We start from the raw sequence: 22,715 nt of genomic DNA, 5'->3' as shown, positions 1-22,715 counted from the left end.
AATATATTTAATATTAAAAATATCTGAAGGAAAATTGGAAGCTCTTATATTGTCTACATAGGCACCATGCTCCATGATCCTCTTGACTATAGATACCATCTTGAAACTGTCTCCTATATTACAGTTCAGTCAGTGCTAGTCCAAAAAAGACTACTGCTATATTTAAGGCACTTCATTCTGAATGGATATGCTTTATGCCCCTTGCTATTCAATTGTAGGCTGCTACTGAGAAATTCCATTCAACAGCCTGGCTCTTAACACCGTATGTCAGCTGTATAAAACACGTAGGCCAGATAGATTACATGTAACACTATACTATTATTGCATAGGACTACACAAGATAATGCACTGAGACTAACTTACAACGTCGCTGCTTGTTAAAACACTGTTATCAAGTAACAGTAATTTGCCAACACAGTATTTCGCTCCTTCAAGAAAATTCAGCAAGTTTGCTGAAATGAACCCCAATTTAAGTGACTACAATGGGCGTATTAACGCTATGGTTATCAGTCTCCAAGAATATTGCTACTTTTATATCACTAAAAATAAATATGCAAGTTTATTCTCTCTAGAAAGCTGGTTTTCACCTATTAATACTACACCTTAAATGTGTGGAAAAAACAGTTCTGAGTGAGACTGTCATATACAAAATATTCGCAAAGCTCTCTTGAAACACAAGACCTTGCATAAAAGTTTTCTTTCACGTGTGTACAAAGAATGCGGAAAACCACGAGTGAGTTGTAAAAATATTGAAACCTTGCCATTTTAAGATGCATACTCTTACAAATTAATACAAACATATGGAAAAGAACGATGATAATAAAGAATCTGTACAAATCAAATGAACAGGAAAACATAATTTAAAAATAAAAATAGGAAAGCTGATTAGAAATGTGCCCAGTTTGGTTTTCTTATCAAAAGTGAAATTGAAGGGGCGGCGGGGGGGGGGGGGGGGGGGGGGGGGGGGGGAGAAACAAATAGGACAACTTTCAGGGCTCCTCAATATGTTCCTTTGAGAGGACATGCATTTCCTTTTCAAAATAAAATATAGGTTAGGGAAAACAGAATCACACTCATGGATGAGGGTAACTGTAATCAGAGCAGAGAGTGAAGGACAGCAAGATGAGACCCATGTTTCAGATCCTTGGTCTCTAACCCTTCAATTTCACTTGCACCTAAGTATGGTAGAGCAGTTACATTTTCTAACCAGACAATCCTCACAAAATTGGTTGCACTTTTTTTTTTTCTTTTACAGAATATTGTATTGCCTTAAATAGTTCGCAGCAGAAAGACTAAATGGCGTTAGAACGGTACTGGATCTTTAAGGCAGTACCAATGAATCAATAAATTTACAAATTAAAAAAAGGGTTAGTGTGGATTTCTTTTCTTCTTCTCTTTCCTCAATCTCTTTCTCTCTGGGTTTCTTTTATTTGGTTGGTTTACATTCTTTCGATTAAACTTGACATTTAATTTCCAAAGATGTCACAGGCATAAAAATCTCAAACCAAGTCTCCCCTGGATAAAAATGGACAGAAATTTCTCTGATGCAAAAATCCTCTTGCTCAGAAAGCTAGAGTCCGGGGTGAATTCAGTTCACAGATACTGCACACTTATCGTACAATACTTTGGAGGCATTTGTAGTTGTAAAATAGAATATACAAGTCCGTTTCACAAAATTCTAAAAATAAAATATATCCTGGGCTATTGAAAAAGCATGAAAAAAAATTTTTCATATTAAAGGAAAATTATCAAGAAAACCCCTTCAGGTAAATTATGAAACCTACGAATCAAGAAAGGAAGCAGTTTTGGACAGCGCAGAGCAGGGAGGGCCTGCTAACAAGCATGCTCGGTTTCTTCCATGCTCATGCTGCTCCTTCGGCTGCTGGCTTTGGACGCTCCGGGAGACACCGACGAAAGGAGTGGGTCAGTTACGCCAACGGGAGAAAGAGTGTCATCCATCAGGATGTCTTCCAGTTTGGATCCCATTTTCGTGGGGACGCTATAGGCCTGGTTGCTCTCGGTCCCGGCTCCAAGGTTGTTGTTGAAGGTGATGGTGCCATCTGTGAGATCGAGTGTCGTCGTACAAGGGAGGTCTGCGTGGTGCTGAAGGAGGTCTTGGCTGCAGTTCTCAAGAGCGGGTTCTTGCTTGATGATCCGATTCACCAAATCTGGAGAGCAGAGGCCCGTGGATGGGATGAGCGAAAGTCCGTGAGCTCGAGCCTGCATTTCAAGTTCCTAAAATAAAAGCAAACAATCAGATGCTTAAAAAGGGGGAGTACAAAGGATTTTAGGCAGTGAAAGCACTGTATAGGATACTATAATGAGGCATACAGGTCACTCTGCATTTGCTCCAACTCAAAGGATGTACAACACCGACAGTGAACGTTAGTGTAAGGGGGTACTTTGGGGGGCAGCGTTGTGCAGTATAGGTCCATCAGTGACAGCAAATGTACCACTCTGACGGGGGATGGTGACAGCTCCAGAGGCTGTACATGTGGGAGAGCAAGAAGCACAATGGGGAATCTCTTTGCCTTCTCAATTTTCCTGTGCACCTAAAACTTCTCTAGGGGCACCTGGGTGGCTCAGTCGGTTGGGTGTCCGACTTCAGCTCAGGTCATGACTGCACAGCTCATGAGTTCAAGCCCCACGTCGGGCTCTGTGCTGACAGCTCAGAGCCTGGAGCCTGCTTCGGATTCTATGTCTTCCTCTCTCTTTCTACCCTCCTCCACTCATGCTCTGTCTCTCTCTGTCTCAAAAATAAATGAACATTAAAAAAAATTTAAAAAAATATAAACAAAACTTCTCTAAAAAGTAAAGTATTAAAAAAGAATCAGACATTTAGAGGGAAAAAAACCCAATACATTATGAAAACAATTATTTTGTTCTTTTAAATTAATAAATGCTGGGGTGCCTGGGTGGCTTAGTCGGTTAAGCATCCGACTTCACCTCAGGTCATGATCTCATGGTTCGTGGGTTGGAGACCCATGTTGGGCTCTGTGCTGACAGCTCAGAGCTTGGAGCCTGCTTTGGATTCTATGTCTCCCTCTCTCTCTGCCCCTCCCCCGGTCACTCTATGTCTCTGAAAACTGAATAAATGTCAAAAAACATTAAATTAATAAATACTATTTCTTAAGAGTATAGGAACCACTGATCATATAAGGACATGATTTTTAGGTGGTATATGCATTTCATTATCTATTAATGATAGAGAGACTGAGATATCAATATTCATGAAGATAAATTTTTAAAAACATGAAAATAAAAATAAACATGAAAATAAAATTTCAAAATGTGAGGTTAAAGGAAAACATTTGGTAAATAATATAGTTCTGGGGTCCCTCCACTGTGCACACACTTCCAGGACACTGACACATTTTTAAATACCCAGGGAGGGGCACCTGTGTGGCTCAGTCAGTTAAGTGTCTGACTTTGGCTAAGGACATGATCTTGTGGTCTGTGAGTTCGAGCCCTGTGTCGGGCTCTGTGCTGACAGCTCAGAGCCTGAAGCCTGCTTCTGATTCTCTGTGTGTCTCTCTCTCTGTCCCTCCCTTACTCACTCTCTATCTCTCTCTTTCTCTCTCTCTCTCTCTCTCAAAAATAAATAAACATTAAAAACATTTTTTTTAAATACCCAGGGAAATAGTGCACTACTCTGAGAACTACCAAATTCAAGACAGTTCACAGTTTCAGCATTAGGTGGCGCTACACTCTTTTCCATCACATCATAATCCCTGCAAAGCCAAGTCTTCGACAGTTGCTGCGATAAAACAAAAAAAGAATTGCATGAAAACCAAGGAGTGAGACATGAGGGTGGCACTGTCCAATCGGATTCCAAGACTGAAGAAGCTGTGTGGTGGCCAACAGACACATGTATCCCATTAGTAGGTAATGTGGTTATTTAAAAATAAAATAAAAATGCTAGTGTTCTGCTTTCAGTTTATAGGTTTTATAATTTCCAATGGCTGCTAAGTTGGTAGGACCTAAATATTCAATGAGCTGTTTGGACCTAACAAAGAAATGGTCCATATTTCTTTGGTCTAGGACGCAGTGAAAAAATTGCCAAGGTACTAAGGGTACCATGAGCTGATAAAGTCTGGGTAGTAGTGACAAAAGTTCTACACAAGTAACTTAGGTTTGAGAAACATCACTTAATTCATCTTACCAAGGCCAAGGGAAGTTTTCGCTTGTTTTTTGTTTTTGGGTTTGTTTTTTTTTTTTTGCTGTTGTTCGTTTGTTTGTTTGTTTTTATCCCAAAAGAAAGTTCTTATAGGGAGGGTGAATAATCTCTTTCTATACTTTCTTCACATCCTTCCCATTATGGGGTGAACTGAAAAACTCATAGGTTCAAGTGCTAACCCTAACCCCTCAGAATGTGACTTGGAGATACTGTTTTTGTTTTAATGTTTATTTATTTTTCAGAGAGTGAGAGAGAGAGAGAGAGAGAGAGAGAGGAGCAGGGGAGGGGAAGAGAGAGAGGGAGACAGAGGATCCAAAGTAGGCTCCACACGGTCAGTACAGAGCCCAATGCTGGGCTTGAACCCATGAACTGTGAGATCATGACCTGACCTGAAGTCGGATGCTTAACCAAGTGAGCCACCCAGGTGACCCTGGAGATGCTTTTTTTAAAGAGGTAATTAAATTAAATGAGGTCCTGTGGGTGGGTTCTAGTCCAACATCCAAAAGGACCAGTGTCCTCCTAAGAAGAGACTCGGACACAGAGACATACCCAGGGAAAACGCAAGGAAAAGGCAGCCTCTAAGAGAAGTACAGAAAAACCAACTCTGCCCACATTCTGACCTTGGCTTTCTACCCTCCAGAACCCTGAGAAGCTATGTTTCTTTGTGGTGTTTAAGCCGCCCTGCCTGTGGTATTTGTTATGGCAGCCTGAGCAGACTGACGCACTTCCTAAGTGTCACAGCCTCGCCTCCCCTGGTTCCTTACCTCAAAATGCCTTCCAAGCAAGCTCTTTCCATTCTTAGTGATTTTCCCTGGACCCTCTTAGGATGAACCCAACTGACTCTCGATGAGCATTCTGCTTCTACATGCCGAGGCGATCCTTTCTAAGCTTGCCGTGTACCCTAACGTGATACTGACAGAAAATAAATCTGAAGCAAGTCACCTTGCCTCATGAAGGAGGGAAGAGTAGCCTCCAACGTGGCCCGGCCATCCAATCTCTGCCCACGAGCCTCGAAACACATGTTCCTGAAAAGTCACGTTCAGTCTGCAGTCAAGATCATTCAATTTGCAAGATCGTTCTCTGGATGCATGACAAATAAGAGATGGGAGCCTGAGATGTCACCCAAGTATGTGCATGTTCCTGTGCATAATCTCCAGAAACACAAGTCTCTCCAGGCATCATTTTAAAGCCTTGGGCTCTTTAATAAAATTACAGTTCCAATGATACGAAGGCTTCAAGCTCTTTCTTCTGTGAAAATTTCTGCATGCATCACTTAGAGTAAAAATGAAAAGAAGCCCTTAGGCCCAAGCTGAAAACAAGCACTATTGTAAATCTACACCAACATGCTAATAAGAACAGCTCCCCACACATGAAGATTGTCTTTAAAAAAAACAAAACAAAACAAAAAAAAACCAGCTGGATTAAAAGAGGCAAACATCTTACTCTGATCTTTTGTTGTTTAATTAAAAATGTTTATCAGCTGATTAAAGCGTTACTTAGATTTCTAAATAATGTGATAAATCTCATCTGGAGACCACAGGCTCACTGCATGGCCGTGCTTTCCTAATTAATAACGTTTTCCGTGATAGGCAAAAGTTTGAAAGGCTGCCTCACAGGGTCACTGGAAGAAACCCAAGACATCATCACTGTGGAATTTCCAATCCACACATTTCACAATATTCCATTCCACATGAAGAGACATGTTGGGAAGCTTAAAACAAAACCTAGCCTCTCTTTCAAAACAGTTCCTGTGTTTTAACATTTCTAGAAGGAAATAACACATTAGGAGGAGCTGTTTTTATAAATGGGAATGTTAAGTTCAAGAGAAAAAGACGTATGGCTACAAACTGAAGAGATCGAACATGAAGCAAACAAAAACCAAAAAAAAAAAAAAGATCATAAAAAAAGGTATCTTCAAATGACAAGCAATCTCTACTGCACTACGGACATTCTAAAATGCACCCCCTAGAGGAGAATCGTCTTCTGCCACCCCGACCCAGTGCTGAAATGAAAGAAGTGACATTCATGGAAATGTCAGTGCTGTGGGGCATTCAAAAGATCGGAGACTATTACTATAAATGAATTACTCTGTTAAAGCGGTTCAATGTCCAGGATTAACACCACCAGCTGAAACACAACGCTGTCTGAAGGGTCAGGCTGTGCCTTTGGTGTTCCACAAACAGTTGCACTGGGCACCTGAAAAAATGGTAAAAGGCGGGTCCATCTACTCAAGAAGAATGTGTTCTGTTAATTGCTTCTTACTGGTGGCCTGCACGCAGAGTCAGCAGGTAAATGAGAATCACTCCTGCAAACTCCTTTGGTCATTGGCAGAGCCCGTTGTTCTTTCTCTTCTTCAAGACAATTTCAGAGGAAGCTATGTTTACACTCAGCATGAGAGACCAAGGGCCTAAGAGAAGTACCAAGAGCTGATACTACAGAAAGACTGTCCCATCTCACACTTCACACTTGTACATACAGTCAATACACAGAATGACAGATGAATTCCACTCTTCATTAAAATTAGTATATCTCCCTCTAAGAATGAATAGTGTAAGTTACAGACACATACAGTATAACTTCACTATCTGTAACTATTTCTAAAATTTGTATCTTGAGGATAAGATCTTCTGGATGTCCTCAAGTTCCCTACAAACATGGGCTTTGACCATAGACTACATAACTCCACCAAATCCTAAGGCATCTTGGCATTCAACAACTATACTCAGTTCTCATTATTTGAGGTAATTATTGCGATAGATTGAATGCATCCCTCCCCTCCCGAAAACTCATTTGTTGAAATCTAATTCCTAATGTGATATGTCTGGAGGTAGGGCTTTGGACTGTGATTAGGTCATGAGGGTGGAGTCCTCATGAATGGGATTTGTGCCCTTATAAAAGAGACACCAGAGAGTTCCCTCCCTCCACTGCCATGTTAGCACCCAGTGAGACTACAGACTACAGCGGCCTATGAAACAGAAAGTAGGCTGTCATCAGACACTGAATCTACCTGCACCTTGATCTTGGACTCTGAGTCTCCAGAATTTTGAGAAATAATCTTTGTTGTCAAAGTCACCCAGTCTATAGTATTTTTGTTACAGCAGCCCAAACAGACTAAGACAGTCACGTTCTATGAAGTCACTCTGAACCCTGATTTAGTAGATACCAAATGATTATTCCCAGAGGAAATATGGGGTTAGGTTTCTGTGAGTGTCCAGCCACAACATTTCATCAACTGATCCATAATGCAACCTTATTTTAGGTTTAAAGAGACCTTATTTAATATATAACATTGATGCATTAACATCAAACTCACAGCCAACAGCACTGCAAGTCACATATGAAGGAAACTTATCTCCAAAAGACACAGCACGGCCTTCTCGTGCTTTGCACACCAGACAACTTCAGCACTACACTTGGGGGCTGTTTTAAGCAGCAAAATTCACCCATGAAACCCACAAAAATGTGAAAAAAGCATGGGACTAACGACTACAAAAAGGATGCTTGTTTATAGTGTGAGCTGAAAGAAGACAGCAGGTCAATGCCTTGTTCAACCTTAACTCAAATCTGCCCCTCTGAGCATATCCATCAATAACCATGAAGGCACCCCAAACGTGGATCTTGGAGTTACAGCAAATTTTTAACGAGTAGACAAATTCGCAAATTGGGAATCCACGAATAACGACTACCTACTGTACGAGGATCATGTACGTCAAGTCCCCCATGGCTTGTTAGACAGCCTCCCCTCCCAACCTCCAAGTCGGTGGCACTTCGTACGTGCCCGTACCTGTATCCTGAGCAACAAGTGCCGGTTGGCATGCTCCAGTTTCTTCTGTCGGGTTTCAAGTTCCTTTGCACGTTGCTGTTCTCGTTGCAACTTTCGAATATAGTCCACAGAGGCTTTCAAAATGGTTCCCTTGTTCCAGCGCATGTCTCTGTAACCAAGACAGAAGAGAGCAGCCTTTCTCAGGACTGGAGGCACACTGAGGATCCATGATGCAGTGCACTCCATTTCTAAAGGCATGGTAACAACGGCAAGCTGATGACAGCTGTCATTCATCAAGTGCTTGCCATGTGCCAGATGCTGTCCACCCACTTCTTATACATGATCTTAACCCAAACAAGTGCCTTGACTGGGAGGGACGTTGTGCACGTGTTGAAACAAGACACTCTTCACCTTGCCCTTGGTCACAGAATTACTATAGGGTATAGCCAGGACTTAGATTTAGGTCTGTTGATTACAATAATCAGTATTCTTAAAAACTATATTAAATAGTTAAAGGTTTCTAGGACTACCAATGTTAACTCATTCAGACAGACAGAATAAGCTACAGTTAAAAAAAAAAATTCCATGAGATCCTACTACTTGACTGTGTGAAGCATAAAAGATGTATCCTTGGATTTTCTCATGAATATTCATGACAAGTTATCTAACCTCTCTCTGTGTCCCAGTTTCTTCATCTATAAAATGGTGATACTACACATGTATGAGCAGCCTCACAGGTATGTTACTAGAATATAAGGAAGCTTGTTACCTGAAGGTGCTATGAAAAGTTTAGAATGCAATTCAAATGATGGAGCAGCCATTGTGGTAAGGGCTCAACATGAGAATTAACATGGCTACCTTTAAATACCTTTTACTATGGGGGTACATTTTAAGGTGTTTTACAGCTCATTTAATCGTAACTACCTCAATGGCTAGGCACTGATATTATCCCCATTTTATGGATTGGGTAAAAAAAGGCACAGAGAGGTAAAGGGCCCAAGGCCACACAGCTGGGTCACACAGTAGAGCCAGAAAGCCTAGAGAATCTGGCTCCAGACTTCCATGTACTAAACCACAATATCGTTCTTCTTACGTGGCTGAGGTCTTAGAACAAGCAGACTAGGTAGGAATATTCTGTTCCAACCCCCCCCCCCCAACACCCAGCCTTTTTTTTTTTAACAGACGAGGAAAATCGAGTACAAGAATTCAAGCATCTTCCCCAAGATCACATATCTAGTAAGGGACTGTTTTGGAATTCAAACCTGGGCAGCCTGAGCTTGGTGCCTTTCAGTTTTTAATCACTGTAGCTGTAATGCACTCATATATAAGGAAATTAAGAACACCATTAAAATGTAGGTAAAAGTGAGCTGAAAAATTTAGAGCACTCTCAGAAAAATAATTAAGAATGAAATTATAATTACATAAATGGTATTTCTGTAGTACTTTAAATTAATCAGAGCTCTTTCACAGTGTTCATGACGATGATGACGAGGACAATGAAAAAAAAAAAAATGACTTAATGTATGAAAACTCTCCTACCCCCTAATCTATAGCTGCTCAAGGCAGATTGAAGTATCAGCTGGGATGTGTGAATGGAGAGCCATTAAAACAAGCCACCAAGTAATTGATCCTCATATGGATTAGATGAAGAACAAAACAGAAGTTCTCCCACGAGAGGCAGACTTATAGCCTCTAGAGAATTCCCTGAGGTTTATCCCTGGGGTTTGAGCACCAAAGATGGCTACCCAGGGAGGTGTGCTAAGATAGAGGGAGCACAGACTTGTTTAATATTCAGGGCTGAGGTCAAAGTAACCAACACTTGAGCAGCCAGAGAGGAATGTAACCATTATGAAAGATGCCTCAACTAGACCAGTAGGTTGAAAAACCCATGGTGAAACACGTGAGCAGCGACTCAGTTTTTAAGAAGTGACTATTTCAACCAATTATCTCAGGTTTTGCTTCCTTGTGACATCCAATGAATCAGGCTTTTAGGCTTAAAGGAAGGGTTTTCAAACTTTTTTTTTCTTGTAATGAGAGCAACCCTTTTTCCACACAGAACTGTATAAAGATTCCCAATATATAAATCAGCGAAAGCAGATCTGCTATAGGGGAGGAGAGCGTGTGGGGCTAAGACCCTGGTTCACTAGATTGTGTCTCTGTAGCAGCCCCAGAGCCTGTTCCAGAAACCTGGTAGGGAAAAACTCCCATTAGAGATTATAGTCCATTTATCTTAAAACAATGCCTACAATTAAAGATCGTTATCAGTTCAGATTATAAACACGTAAGTATTCTAATACAATAGAGAAAGAAGATATGCAAATAGAGGCTTTCACTGCAGCCCCATAATTTCATAATGTTGCTAAAGAGATTCACATGCTACAGTTTAAAAGAATATGCTAAAAAGTGAAAGCTGATAAAGAACAGGAAAATGGGAATTCAATTTCAACTATCATGCAAGACTGACTATAGGAAATGAAGGTCGCAGCCCCTTAGTAGGATAAATTTGTGCGGCAGAACTGAGAATTTGAATGTTGTGAGTTTCAAAATGGCTTTTCCTTGAAACCTGGCAAAGCAAAATGTGGATGATGGAAATTGTGCTTGAACATTCATCAAAGCCACCTTACAATGGGCCATGATTTTATTTTATTTTGTCACAAATTCCCTGACAATAACGTGAATAGCAAATTTAATAAGGCTTGCATGAATAATGCTTGATTTCATCTTTACATTTTATTAGGTAGCTAAAAGGTTCTATTCAAAGGCTAATTTCAGACAATGCCACTGGGGGTCATTAAAACGTATACATCCTCCTGCCTCTTACATCAAACGGGTCACTTTCTGGTAGATAAAAATTGTGTACTTGTTGTCCTACTTGCTGACACAGTAGGAAAATTATCTTTACAACTGTTCTCCATCTGAAACGGGGAGGGGGGTGGTGCGGGTGGGAAGGTGGGCAGAGACTGGAAGCTGAAATCCAAATCTGCTGACCAGTACTTGAAAGAATTTTAAAAAATTATTTTTTTTCTAGATCGGTAAAGCATATAAAGGGCATGCAAGTTAAAAAAAAATTTTTCTTTTGACCTTATGGCTGTTGAGTGTTAGACGTGGAGTCTCCCATACCAGCCCACAGATACTGTTGAGCTCTCCAGCAAATGGTCAACAGCTCTTGCTTGAACAGCTACTGAAATCTCTATCCTGCAACCATTAAAGAGAATTCTTCCAACAGCTTGCTGATCATTTGCCAAGGAGTCTCAGATTTCAGAAAGCCACCTCCTCGTATCCAAAGCTGAAGACCTTATGCTCAATAACCCTTTAATACAATTCAGTTCATTTCTCTCAAAATTTTAGTTTGGCCAGACTAACAAGGAAAGGGATAACTATACCAGACGTGGAACCAATGGTTCAGGGGGGTGCTTCCTGACTCTGGTTTTTAGAACTGTGCCCTTTCTGCAACATATGAATAAGCATTAAGGTCCCCAAAAATATACAATGCAGATTAACATGGAATTGTACTCACGGATCATTGGACTTGGGAATCAAAGTACCTAGTTCTTTAATGCGATCATTTATGTTAAATCGTCTTCTTCTTTCAACTTCAAGAAAAGAGGACAGGAAGGGACTGTCAGTAACAGCACCACATACACATGTAGCATATCTCGTTAAAGCCATGTACGCATTAGCCTGGCCAGCCCAAGGCTGTGTTTCCGGATCTGGGTTTCCAGATACTATCATGGTTTTGGGACTGAGGTTCAAGTGCTTCCAAACAAATGAGTTACCTTTGTACAGAACTTCATCATTTACAAAGTGATGAGACTGTAATTTCTCCTTTGATTCTATAACACCCTGACACTGGAGTTAAGTATCCTCAATGATAAATGACAAAACTACTTTGGGGGATATTAGGGACTTGACAAGGGTACCCAGGAGCAAGTGAAAACAGCCTGAACTCAACCCTGACCATTCAGACTAGGGGCAACCAACATTTTCTACAGGCCCAGATAATGAGGACTTTGGGCTTTGAGGGCCAAACTGGCAAAACTGAGGATGTTATGTAGATACTTATGTAACGAAAGAGAAAATAAGTTCCCTTTGTTTATTGACAACATTCAAAATGTGACAATATTAACTGGATACTTTTTTTTTTTTGCAATGCCAGTTGACTAACGAGAAGCGCTGGATGCCAGAAGTTGGATTTTATATAATTCTCACATATCACAAAACATTCCTCTTTGGATTTTTTTAACCATTTAGAAACATAAGAAACATTCTTAGCCTACCGGCCGTACAAAACTCCCTGCCCTAGGCCCAGTGTTGCCCAACAGATATATACAATGTGAGTTAATTCCGTAATTTAAAATTTTCTAAGTAATCACATTGAAGAAGTAAAAAGAAAGAGGAAAAATTAATTTGAATATCTTGTTAAATCCAATATACCCATCCTTTCAACATGTAAGCTATATGAATTGTAACTAAATACTTAACATTCTTTTCTTTGTACTAAATTTTTGAAATCCAGTGTTTATTTTATAATTTTTAAAGGTTGTATTCATTTTGAGAGAGAAAGGGCATGAGCAGAGGAAAGGCCAGAGAGAGAGGGGGAGAAAGAGAATCCCAAGCAGGCTCTGCACTGCCAGCACAGAGCCCGATGGGAGGCTCGAGCTCACAAACTGTGAGATCATGACCTGAGCCGAAATCAAGAGTCTGACGTTTAACTGACCGAGCCACTCAGGCGCCCCGAAATCCAGTGTGTATTTTATACTTACAGCACATCACAATTTGAACTAGCACATTTCAAGTGTTCAATAGGCAGATGCGTTGAGGGGATACAGTGCTGGGTAACACATCCTAGAAGTTAAGTTAAGCTTGTTTAACTACACCATGAGTCCTAACAGCATCCCTATTTTATCAATTCAGTTGCATGTGTAGCTAAATTATCATCTTCTTTTGGGAGGGTGAAACAGTAAAGCATATGGGTTAATAAATGTTTCTAATTTACCTACCCGGGCAAATAAATTCCAAATAACTTAAGGTCTAATAAATCAGATTAAAAAGTTAACATTTTACTTTAAACATAATATAACCTAATACACATTTTATATTTGACCTACTAGTAGTCCATACGTTTAGGTACATGATATATGCTACTTTCCCAACACACCCTGTATTTTTTCTTAGCAGAGGGATCCCTTCTATGATTAAACCAGGCATTTAAAATACTGCCTTACCATTAAATTTTTATAAAACAGATACACTGATACTCACTGGTTCTAAAGAAGGAATTTTTGGACCTCTGATCTTGTAGCTAACCTCCTCCAAAACTAAAAGCATGACATGCTTTCTTACTTTTCCAAGCATATAACAATCAGAAAAATTTAAACAGCACTGAAATGCATAACGTGAAGTAAAACTTTCCTGTGATCCAGATACGACCACTGTTAAGTTTCTTATATATCCTTTGTGATGATTTTTATTCTCTAACCAAGCTGCCTGCCCAGGGCACAGTTCTTGGAACTCTTCTTCATCTACATTCACTTACTCGTGATCTCATCTCGTCTCATGGTTTTCTACGCCACACAAACACTGATGACTCCCACAGTTGTATTTCCAACTTAGATAGGTCCCTGAAACTCCAGACTCGTATGTCCAACTACTAGTTGTTTCCACAGGGAGGTCTAATGGGCAGCCCCAAGAGTCCAAACACAAGCTCCTGTTCTTCCATGCTCAAACGACTCCACCCACAGCCTTTCCCACCTCATTAACTGTAACTCCATTCCTCTAGTTACTTAGGCCAAAACCTTGGAATCAGTTCTACACCTCTGTTCCTCTCACATCCCACATCGGATCCGTCATCAAAGTCTGTTGTCTCTATATTCAAAAGATCTACAGAATCCGCCCACTTTCAACCTCCACTGTTACCTGAGAGAAGCGACCATCATCTCTTGCCTAAGGATTACTGCAATTCTCCTAACTACCATCTGTCACCCACACCCACTGCTTCCTACTCACTCTGGTCTATTTAGACCACAACAGCCAGAGGGATCCTGTTAAAACCAAAGGCAGAGCATCCAACCCCTTGCTGAAAACCCGCCAATCATTTCCCACCTCACTGAGACAAAAGCCAGGTCCTCAAGGATCTGGTGGGCTCCCATCCTTGTGACCTCATGCTCTGCTCCTCTCCCTCTCTGACCACATCTTCTGTTGTGACTTACCGCTGTCCCACCTCCCATTAGCCCCACTGGCTTCCTGCAATTCCTCAACCAAACGAGATCCACTTCCCACTTTAGGACTTCATACTGCTGTTCACCCCGAGTGGAACACCCTTCCCCAAACATCTGTATGATTCTGCCCTCACCAACCTCAGGTAGTGCCTCAGATTTACCTATGAGCCTTCTCTGACCACCCTATTTAAAACTGAACCACCACCTCGCATGCCTATCCTGACACTCTATCCTGTTGTCTGTACTTTCTCGCCTCATAGAACCTTCAACCATCTGCATATTTCATTCGTTTGCTTCTGATGTAATATATAATTTATGATAACATAACATAATATAATAATTTAATATACTATAATATAAACAAAATGTTTTATATTAAATGTTGCATATTATATGTTATAAACAAATGAAATATGCAGATGATAGAAGGTTCTATGAGGAATATATATATATACACACACACACACACATATATATACATATATATATACATATGTATGTATACACACACACACACACACACATACTTAGTGTATTCTTTTTACATACTGAGATAATAATATGTATATTATCTGCCACTTAACTCTTCTCACTCAGTAATATATTGTGGCTATCCATGTAAATCAGGTAAAAAAGACCAACCCCATTCTTCTTAAGAGACACTGAGTATCCTTTATAGGGATATACTGTAATTTATTTACAAATACTCCACTGATGAATATTTAGACTATGTCTAATTTCTCCCTCTGTCAGTGGTATAATGAATATTTTGGCCAGTGCTCACATACACATTTTAGTCCTATCGTGGTTTTTGTTCTGTACTGAAAACACCACCTTAATGTATTCGTTTGCTCATCTATTGGGTCTGCCCTTGAGTCAAATGGAAGCTCATAAGTGAGAAGCCTATCTGTCTAGTTCACTTCTGTAGAAAAATGCCTCAGACATAATGAGGGCTCAGTAAATAGTTATGAGTAAACAAATGAATGTATTATTTTGCACATTTTGGCAACTACTTTTACAAGGTAAGTTCTTAGAAGAGGAAGAGCTATGTCAATGGACAATCTAACCTTGAGTACTCATTTCTTTTTTTTTAATGTTTATTTTTGAGAGAGAGGGTGAGAGAGCATGCACACAGCAGGAGAGGGACAGAGAGAGGGGGGACAGAGGATCTAAAGTGCGCTCTGCGCTGAGAGCAGAGCCTGACGCCGGGCTCGAACTCTGGAGCTGTGAGATCTTGACCTGAGCCGAAGTCGGATGCTTAACCAACTAAGCCACCCATGCACCCCTTGAGTATTCATTTCTAATGGTTAGATGAGATTTTAAGATTTTTTTTTATAGACCTCAGAGTATGACCTGATCATGTTTATATTTTACTGACAACCCTAAACTTGAGAGTTCAGGTGTCTATGTAAAGGTATTGTTTTTGACAAGATCCAACTTCGTTTTCCACAGGTCAATTAGGTGGAGTTTTGGGTAACGCCTGATGATCTTAATTCTAAGTTATATAGAAAGAACAAATGTCTTAGAGTACAATTACTTGGAAGCCAGAGGAGATCTTAGAAATATTACTCCCAATCTTTGGGTTAAAAGGAGCAGAGCTTCTCCCAGCTGAAATGGGAACTAGGAAGGACAGTATCTATTAAAAGAAAGAACCCATCCCCTCTGGGACCCAGCGATTCCTTTTCTCAGTACCTGACCTGGAGAAAGAAACTCCCCTGTACACAGACAGAGTGGCGCGTGTGCAAATGCTCACTGTGGCATTGCTTAGAACAGGGAAAAACTGGGGGCACCTCGGTGGCTCAGTCGGTTAAGCGTCTGACTTTGGCTCAGGTCATGATTTCACAGTTTGTGAGTTCAAGCTCCATGTTGGGCTCTGTGCTGACAGCTCGGAGCCTGGAGCCTGTTTCTGATTCTGTGTCTCCTTCTCTCTCTGCCCCTTCTCTCGTGCTCTGTCACTCTCTGTCTCTCAAAAATGAATAAACATTAAAAAAAAAAAAAGTACAGGGAAAAGCTGGAAGTAATTTCAACACTTAGCAGTAGGAGAATCACTCAATTTCACACAGCCATGCTATGGAATACTATATAACAGTTTTTTAAAAGGAGACAGACCTACACTAACAACTGCAAAGGTTCTTCAGGAAAGGCTGCTGAGTATAAAAAAGCAAACAGCAACAAATATGGATAACATGATACTGCTTGTGTTAAAACAGACACCAAAAAGCCCACTATTTATTCTCGGTGTGCATGTGCACGTGTGTGTATTCTTAAACACATGGGCAGAGACTGGCAAGATCAACAACAAATTGGAAAAAAGAAAAAAGAAAAACAAACCAACAATGATGACTTTTACGAATCAGAGGAGAATTCTAGCTTTATTCTATCATTTTAAATTCGGGTCTAATTCTATCATTTTTACCACAACAAAGTGTCTATACATAACTTATTACATTCTTAAAACTCAATTTAGGAAGAAGAGGACAGGAGGCCAAAAGATGAAAAATTATTTTTAACTGTGCAGCCTCTTTTACTTTTGTTTATGAAACAAAAACCTTAAGTTCTCATAGGAAAAAGCTTAAAGATTTGATCAAGAGTAAATTAAATGTGTTTTTACATGTCAGGAGACTTTTTTTTTTTTTTAAGTCACAAGTAAAGTCAGAAATTTGGGAGGGTACCTTACCCACTGACTCCCCTCCAGGTGTTTTATTTTTTTTTCTTTCAAATCTCACTGGAGAAGGTGATCCCATCATCCCCTTTTGTTAATAAGTTCCAGTGTGAGCAACACTTATAATTGGGTAGTTGGGGATCAAGTCTCCCTCTCACCACACACACACACACACACACACACACACACACACACACCATTACTATAAACAAGTAAATACTTTTCAGAATACTGGAAAAAATTCAATTTGATTGGAGATAAAATATGGGGAAAATACATGTTACTTTCTCTGAAAAACAATTTTTCTTCCATAAATTATATCTTTATAACAGCTATACATATCAATTTCCTCCCCTGTAAGATTTCAAACAATTTTGACATAAGGGGGAACATCCACTCCAATCAAATATCATGAACGTAAAACCAACTTACTCAAGTTGTGATTGTCCTTTTTTTGCCTCTCTTTGGCCAATGCTCTCGCTTCAGATTCTGTGGGAAAAATACACGCTGTGCACGTGAATGAAGTAATTAGAAACTGGAACGGTTCAAGGCACACAATGATGTCAACTACAAAACACCTCATTTTCTAAATATATAGAAGCTTATCCGACCAGATTCTAACAATCCAAAGAGGGTTTTTCAAATTACCATTCTTAAAAAGCTTGCATTTTTTCCAAAGCAATACTTACGAAATAAATGCAAAGACTTGGCTTCTACAAAATGGTAAAAGACCAGTAACAAAGATGTCTGACACACTACAAACATACAAGAGGAAAAATAAATAACCAGAGAACTAGGGAAATTTGCAGCTGATATTCTATTATCAGGAGTGAAATTTTCTTTTCATGCAACAGAACTTTGAGGTTATTTCTTTGAGGCCTTTGTAACATTGACATAAAAAACTGGGTACAGAAGCTATCACATTGGCTCTCTAACTGACTGGTGGAAATGGACTCATTTTTTCAGAACTGGAAGCCAGGTTCCAACAGAACCTGCTGGAATGAAATTATGATCCTTAGGAGCAACTATTTTCCTAGTCTGGGTTTATGAAAACAAACAGAGGAATAGGGTACTAAAGCATATGGAAGCAGCTCTATTGGAAAAGATGTATTTGCATAGCAACTCTTGTGAGTTCTCTGTGATGAGGGATTACTTTGCACCCTTCAGGACAGCAAACCAAAACAAGAGAGAAACAGTCCTTTGACTAATCCCGGGATTCTGGAACCTTTGTTATTTCCTTTTCAGAAGAGTTATCTGAAAGATTACACTACCTTAACTCAGAATCTTACCCCAAAATAGAAACCTTTTTAGCATAACTCATAGCCACTAAAGTATGTATGTATGTATGTATGTATGTATGTATGTATGTATGTATTATGCATGTATTATTATGTACAAATAAATAATTCAGAAGCTAAATTATTTCAACTGGGAAGTTCAATCCAAATGATTTTCTATTTGTTTCTCACATGAGCATTACAGACAACTTTTATTCATACACCCTCCACTTCACTATCTTTTGTTTTCTCACTTTATTTCTGCCCCCCCCCCCGCCTTTTTTTTTCAGTTTGCCAGCCACACACCATGGTTTTCTGCCTTCCAACTTCAACCCACTAACTGTGGACCAGCTTTGGCCAAGGCAATCTGGTGAACTTCTCTACCATCTGGTAGCTTCACCCACATCCTCCCCAAGGGGGTGGACTCTAGGCCTGAGGGGTGGGGGAGGTTCTTTCTCAAGCCTGGATACCCCCTGCAGCCTCAGGATCTTCTTTAACATATCATCCTAAGTAGCTGCTAGCCTGTATTTGGTTAACAATTCTATATTTTAAACATCCACTGTTCAAATCACCATGTGGTCTCTGCTTCCTGACCAGAATCTAACACAGGTGGGAAAACCAAACTTAAGAAAGGTATTTTTTTCCCTGTAGATCAGATCTGACTCCTAAGCTTTTGGCTACATTATACTCCTGCTCCAACTAGCAATGTTCAGAACCCTAATTCCTGTCTATTTTTCCTTTTCCTGCCTGGAAAGGTCATTTTCTACGATAGAAAGTGATTCTGGAAGTGTATACTTCATTATATCTGCTTACTTTCTTTAAAAAATCAACGTCTACCCCTTACCTATTTGTCTCATTCCCACCTGTTGCCGCTGTTGTTTTCTTTTGTTTCTGAAGAAGCAAACACATAATTCAAAACCCCACTTTGCACTTAAGTTGTAAGAATTCTGTTCATGTCACGCTAACCACATTTTATCATTACTTAGTATAGATCTCAGCATTATTTTCTAAGAACTTCATGACACTGTTCCTTCCTGGTAGGGTTCCTACTTTTTTGTTGATTTCCGATGAGTTTTAATATTAATTAGTTTTATCCTTTATTTAAAAAAAAATTTAATGTTTATTTACAGTAGAGAGAGACCACGAGTAGGTGAGGGGCAGAGAGAGAGAAAGACAAAGAATACGAAGCAGGCTTCAGGTTCTGAGTTGTCAGCACATAGCTGATGTGGGGCCTGAAGTCACGAACCTGGAGATCATGACCAGAGCCAAAGTCGGACACTTAACGGACTAAGCCACCCAGGTGCCCCAATTAATTATCTCTTTTAAACCAAATCAATGTTTGTTTTTCCAAATGTCTTTCTCTTGCCACTATCTTCTGAAATATTTTTTTAAAAAAGACACCCTTGAACAAATAGGAATTTTTCGCACCAAATATATTTTCCGTATTTTCAGCGTGTTCACGTAATCCTGCAAGATGCAAGGACCAAACATGAAAAAGGGGGATAAGGTGAGGGCCATAAAATTCAGCATGATAGAATGCCAGTTCTAATGTCGTTTCGTCATGTTTTAATGGCCAAATGCTCTCCCTAAAGCGTTAAACAAAATGGTGAAACAGGTAATTTCACACTTGCCCCAGGAACAAACAATACCCATTGCTTGGTTTTATAATCTATTTTTTTACTCCGTGTAATAAATCTTTTGCATGTGACTTAGCAAAAATAACAGGAGGCATCTGAAGATGTTAAGAAATTCATTCTTACCCTATCCTGACAACTGTGGGCTTGAATGTATGTCCAACAAAATATCTGCCCAGGGTTCTCAAACGCAAATGCTTCTAGGGGCTTAGCACAAACACCAGATGGGTTAGAGACATCTGATCATTAAAAATGTTGCCTAGTGCCCCCAGCCCAAAGGGGACAGCAGCCAAAGACACAATGAGGGGTGTCATGGAGTTCTAATAATGCCATGGAGTGACAGCAGTCCCAATTCCCAGTACCTCAAATACTGGAAATTCTCAAGTATAAATCTTCCATCTTAAAATATTGCTCAATGTTTTCACCACCGCATAGACCTAAAAAAAAGTATGTCTACGAATTGGCAAGAGTCTGGAGGTCACAATTTTGAGAACTGTGTTTGTCAGGAAATCAACAGAAAATCCCCAGTAAGAGGCACTCTTGCCAGGATTTACCTGTGAGCTCCCTTTTTATGTTGGGAAGGTTGGCTGGACAGGAGTTGCTGATGGTGAGGCCTGGGGGTGGCAGTCCTTGGTTGCCATAAAGATCAATCAGATTTCCAGAGACAGGTAACTAGAGACAGAAAAACAGTGATAGAAACAAACTGTTGAACAGCTCCTCATTCAGCTAGAACCCGTATCGATTCCAGGCTTTACTTAAAAGAAATGGTAGGATGCAAAAAAGTCATTTTTTTAAAACAGGAAAGCACGACATGTTTACTTTTTCACTCACTCAGAGACATGGTCACCTTAGCTCATTCCCTTTGAGAGAAGGAAGGACGCGGAATCTCCTACCCATAAGATGGCTATATTACCAGCTTATACATACATTTTGAGCGTGCAGACAATGGATAATGTGGCAAACTCACTATCTAGCACATCCAGGGGCATACGCTATATGTTTAGTAAAGGTCGGCTATTACCATAAAACAGGGTTCTGTGTGGCATGACTTTTTCACCAAAGCACGTTTTTCATCAAAGTCATTTTTTCCGTCCCTTTCCTTTTTATCTCTCTTCACCATAAAGAGCACTTTTGCAGCGGAAAAGCACTGAGAAGTGTTTTCTATTGGCAAAGAAATGGTTTCCTCATTGCTAAAGAAGAGCTATTTTCCTTGAGAGTGAAATCTTTCACAAAGCCACAAGAGGGAGCCCACTGACTTTAATAAAAGAACAAAACATACACTACAAAAAAAAAAAAAAAAAAAAGGAAGTATTTAGCCTTCTCTACCTAGCTTAAGAGTGTTTTTCTCCAGTTCTGAGTTGAATCATTTAAAGTAGTGAACTTATTTCTGCCCCCAGTGCTGCTTTTCCTGTACTGAGTTCACTGGAAGAGTCTGATGTGTCCGTTTTTGGGCACAAGAGGGGCCCCGGACATTTCCTCTTCCCACCGGCTGAAATAAAGTTCTCAACTATCACTCTGGGGACACAATTAAGTGACCTCACTTCTGCCACTGCAGGAACTCCCCATTCCCAGCTTAATTCAAACACTTCCTGTAAACTATTAACACCGTGTAAGAAACTGATCATTTAACCCTTCCTGTCCTTGACTATACATTCTAAGTTTTACTCCACATCTGAGAAAAGTGAATGTTTACTGACCAAGGGGCTCCAATAAAGATGATATTGAAGATTTCACCTTTCATTTTCTCCAGTGGCTACTAACATACAGATAAAAATATCTCACAAAATAAAGATAGAAATGTGTTTCCCTTCATCGGTAGCCTTCGACCATCTATCCACCGTGGCTTCTAAGTATGTGCTCTATGAAATGAACCCCGAACTAAACCCCAAACGAAAGAGATGGGGGAGGCCTGTACTTTCTGGCAGGTAAACAAGGATACCAGCTCTAATATGACTGGGGCCTGAGGGCAGGGAGGACAGACAGATCAGCAGAACACCTCTCTCTCTTTTCCACTCAGTCTTTTGCTTCTTTTTGAAGGCAGGATGTATGTTATGTATATAAAATGTAATATATATATCCCATTATACAGATTCATATAAACAATGCGCTGTGATAACTTAAAATGTCCTTGAACCACAATTCAAGCCCCTCTAGCTAAGAACCTGATCAAAAGTGACTGTGATTATTAGCTGTCATTTTACTAAGTGGTTTTATTTGAAGTAGGTCACCTTCTTAGGGTCAGTCTTTTCCTGTGTGTGTTCAGTCGTACTCTTGTCCAACTTAAGACACCAGAAGGAAAGGGGTGCAAATCTCTCAGCACAGCACTGTAAAGAGAGCATCAAAACTTCTAAAGCTGCTACGACATCTCATAACCCCTCTGGATTCCTCCTATCTTTCCGGAGTTTCAGATTTTTGAGGAACTACTGAGTATTAATAAACTAAGGATGTGGCTTTAAAAATTCAATGCAACAAGCTAAAAAAATATATTTCCATTCCTCTAGAAATACAAATCATATCTATTATATTTTCAAATGCAAACTGTAAGCAACACGTGCAGTTGTGTTATTATGATGATTTGTTAGGGAAAATTAATAGACAAGACATACATAGAGAGCTTTAAAAAAAATCTTTAAGTCACCAAAGGATTTACAGTGAACAGATATCTGATTATAAGCTTTTCCAGGACAAGAACATATTTTCTAAACATATTCTAAAGGAAAATGTGTGTACATATACCAAATAAATGCAGACTCACGTGGAAGGGAGGGCGGGAGGGAGACAGAGACAGACGGACATGGAGCAAAAGAAACAAAAATTGGGAAGGAGACAGAGACAAAGACTCAGAGTAGGGGTGGAAACAGGAAGAGAGAGACACATGTGCATACGGGGAGAGAGGTGGACAGACAGATGGAGAGACATGCAGGATGGCGTTGGGGAGAAAGAGAGCAAGACTAGGGACCCCCGGAGAGAAATGGATTGGGAGG

At 40.0% G+C, this 22,715-nt stretch overlaps 1 protein-coding gene across 6 annotated transcripts in view; it reads right to left on the bottom strand.

The window, feature by feature from the left end:
* Nucleotides 1-1,198: 1,198 nt before the first annotated feature.
* MITF (melanocyte inducing transcription factor) overlaps nt 1,199-22,715 on the bottom strand; it is a 220,648-nt gene continuing 199,131 nt past the window's right edge. For 3 of the 6 annotated variants that reach the window (XM_042929959.1, XM_042929961.1, XM_042929963.1), the window contains 5 exons: nt 20,286-20,403; nt 17,253-17,327; nt 11,458-11,533; nt 7,962-8,109; nt 1,199-2,235 (listed from right to left, as the gene is read on the bottom strand). In XM_042929959.1, the coding sequence (XP_042785893.1) occupies nt 1,834-2,235; nt 7,962-8,109; nt 11,458-11,533; nt 17,253-17,327; nt 20,286-20,403 (819 nt within the window). In that variant the 3' untranslated portion in view covers nt 1,199-1,833. The remainder of the gene's footprint in view (nt 2,236-7,961; nt 8,110-11,457; nt 11,534-17,252; nt 17,328-20,285; nt 20,404-22,715) is intronic. The other 3 variants (XM_042929960.1, XM_042929962.1, XM_042929964.1) reach the window with 1 other exon arrangement.

Source organism: Panthera leo, chromosome A2, assembly GCF_018350215.1.
Source record: "Panthera leo isolate Ple1 chromosome A2, P.leo_Ple1_pat1.1, whole genome shotgun sequence".
NCBI lineage: Eukaryota > Metazoa > Chordata > Mammalia > Carnivora > Felidae > Panthera > Panthera leo.
The sequence above is the reverse complement of the archived record's forward strand: the minus strand, read 5'-3'. Positions and strand labels throughout refer to the sequence as shown.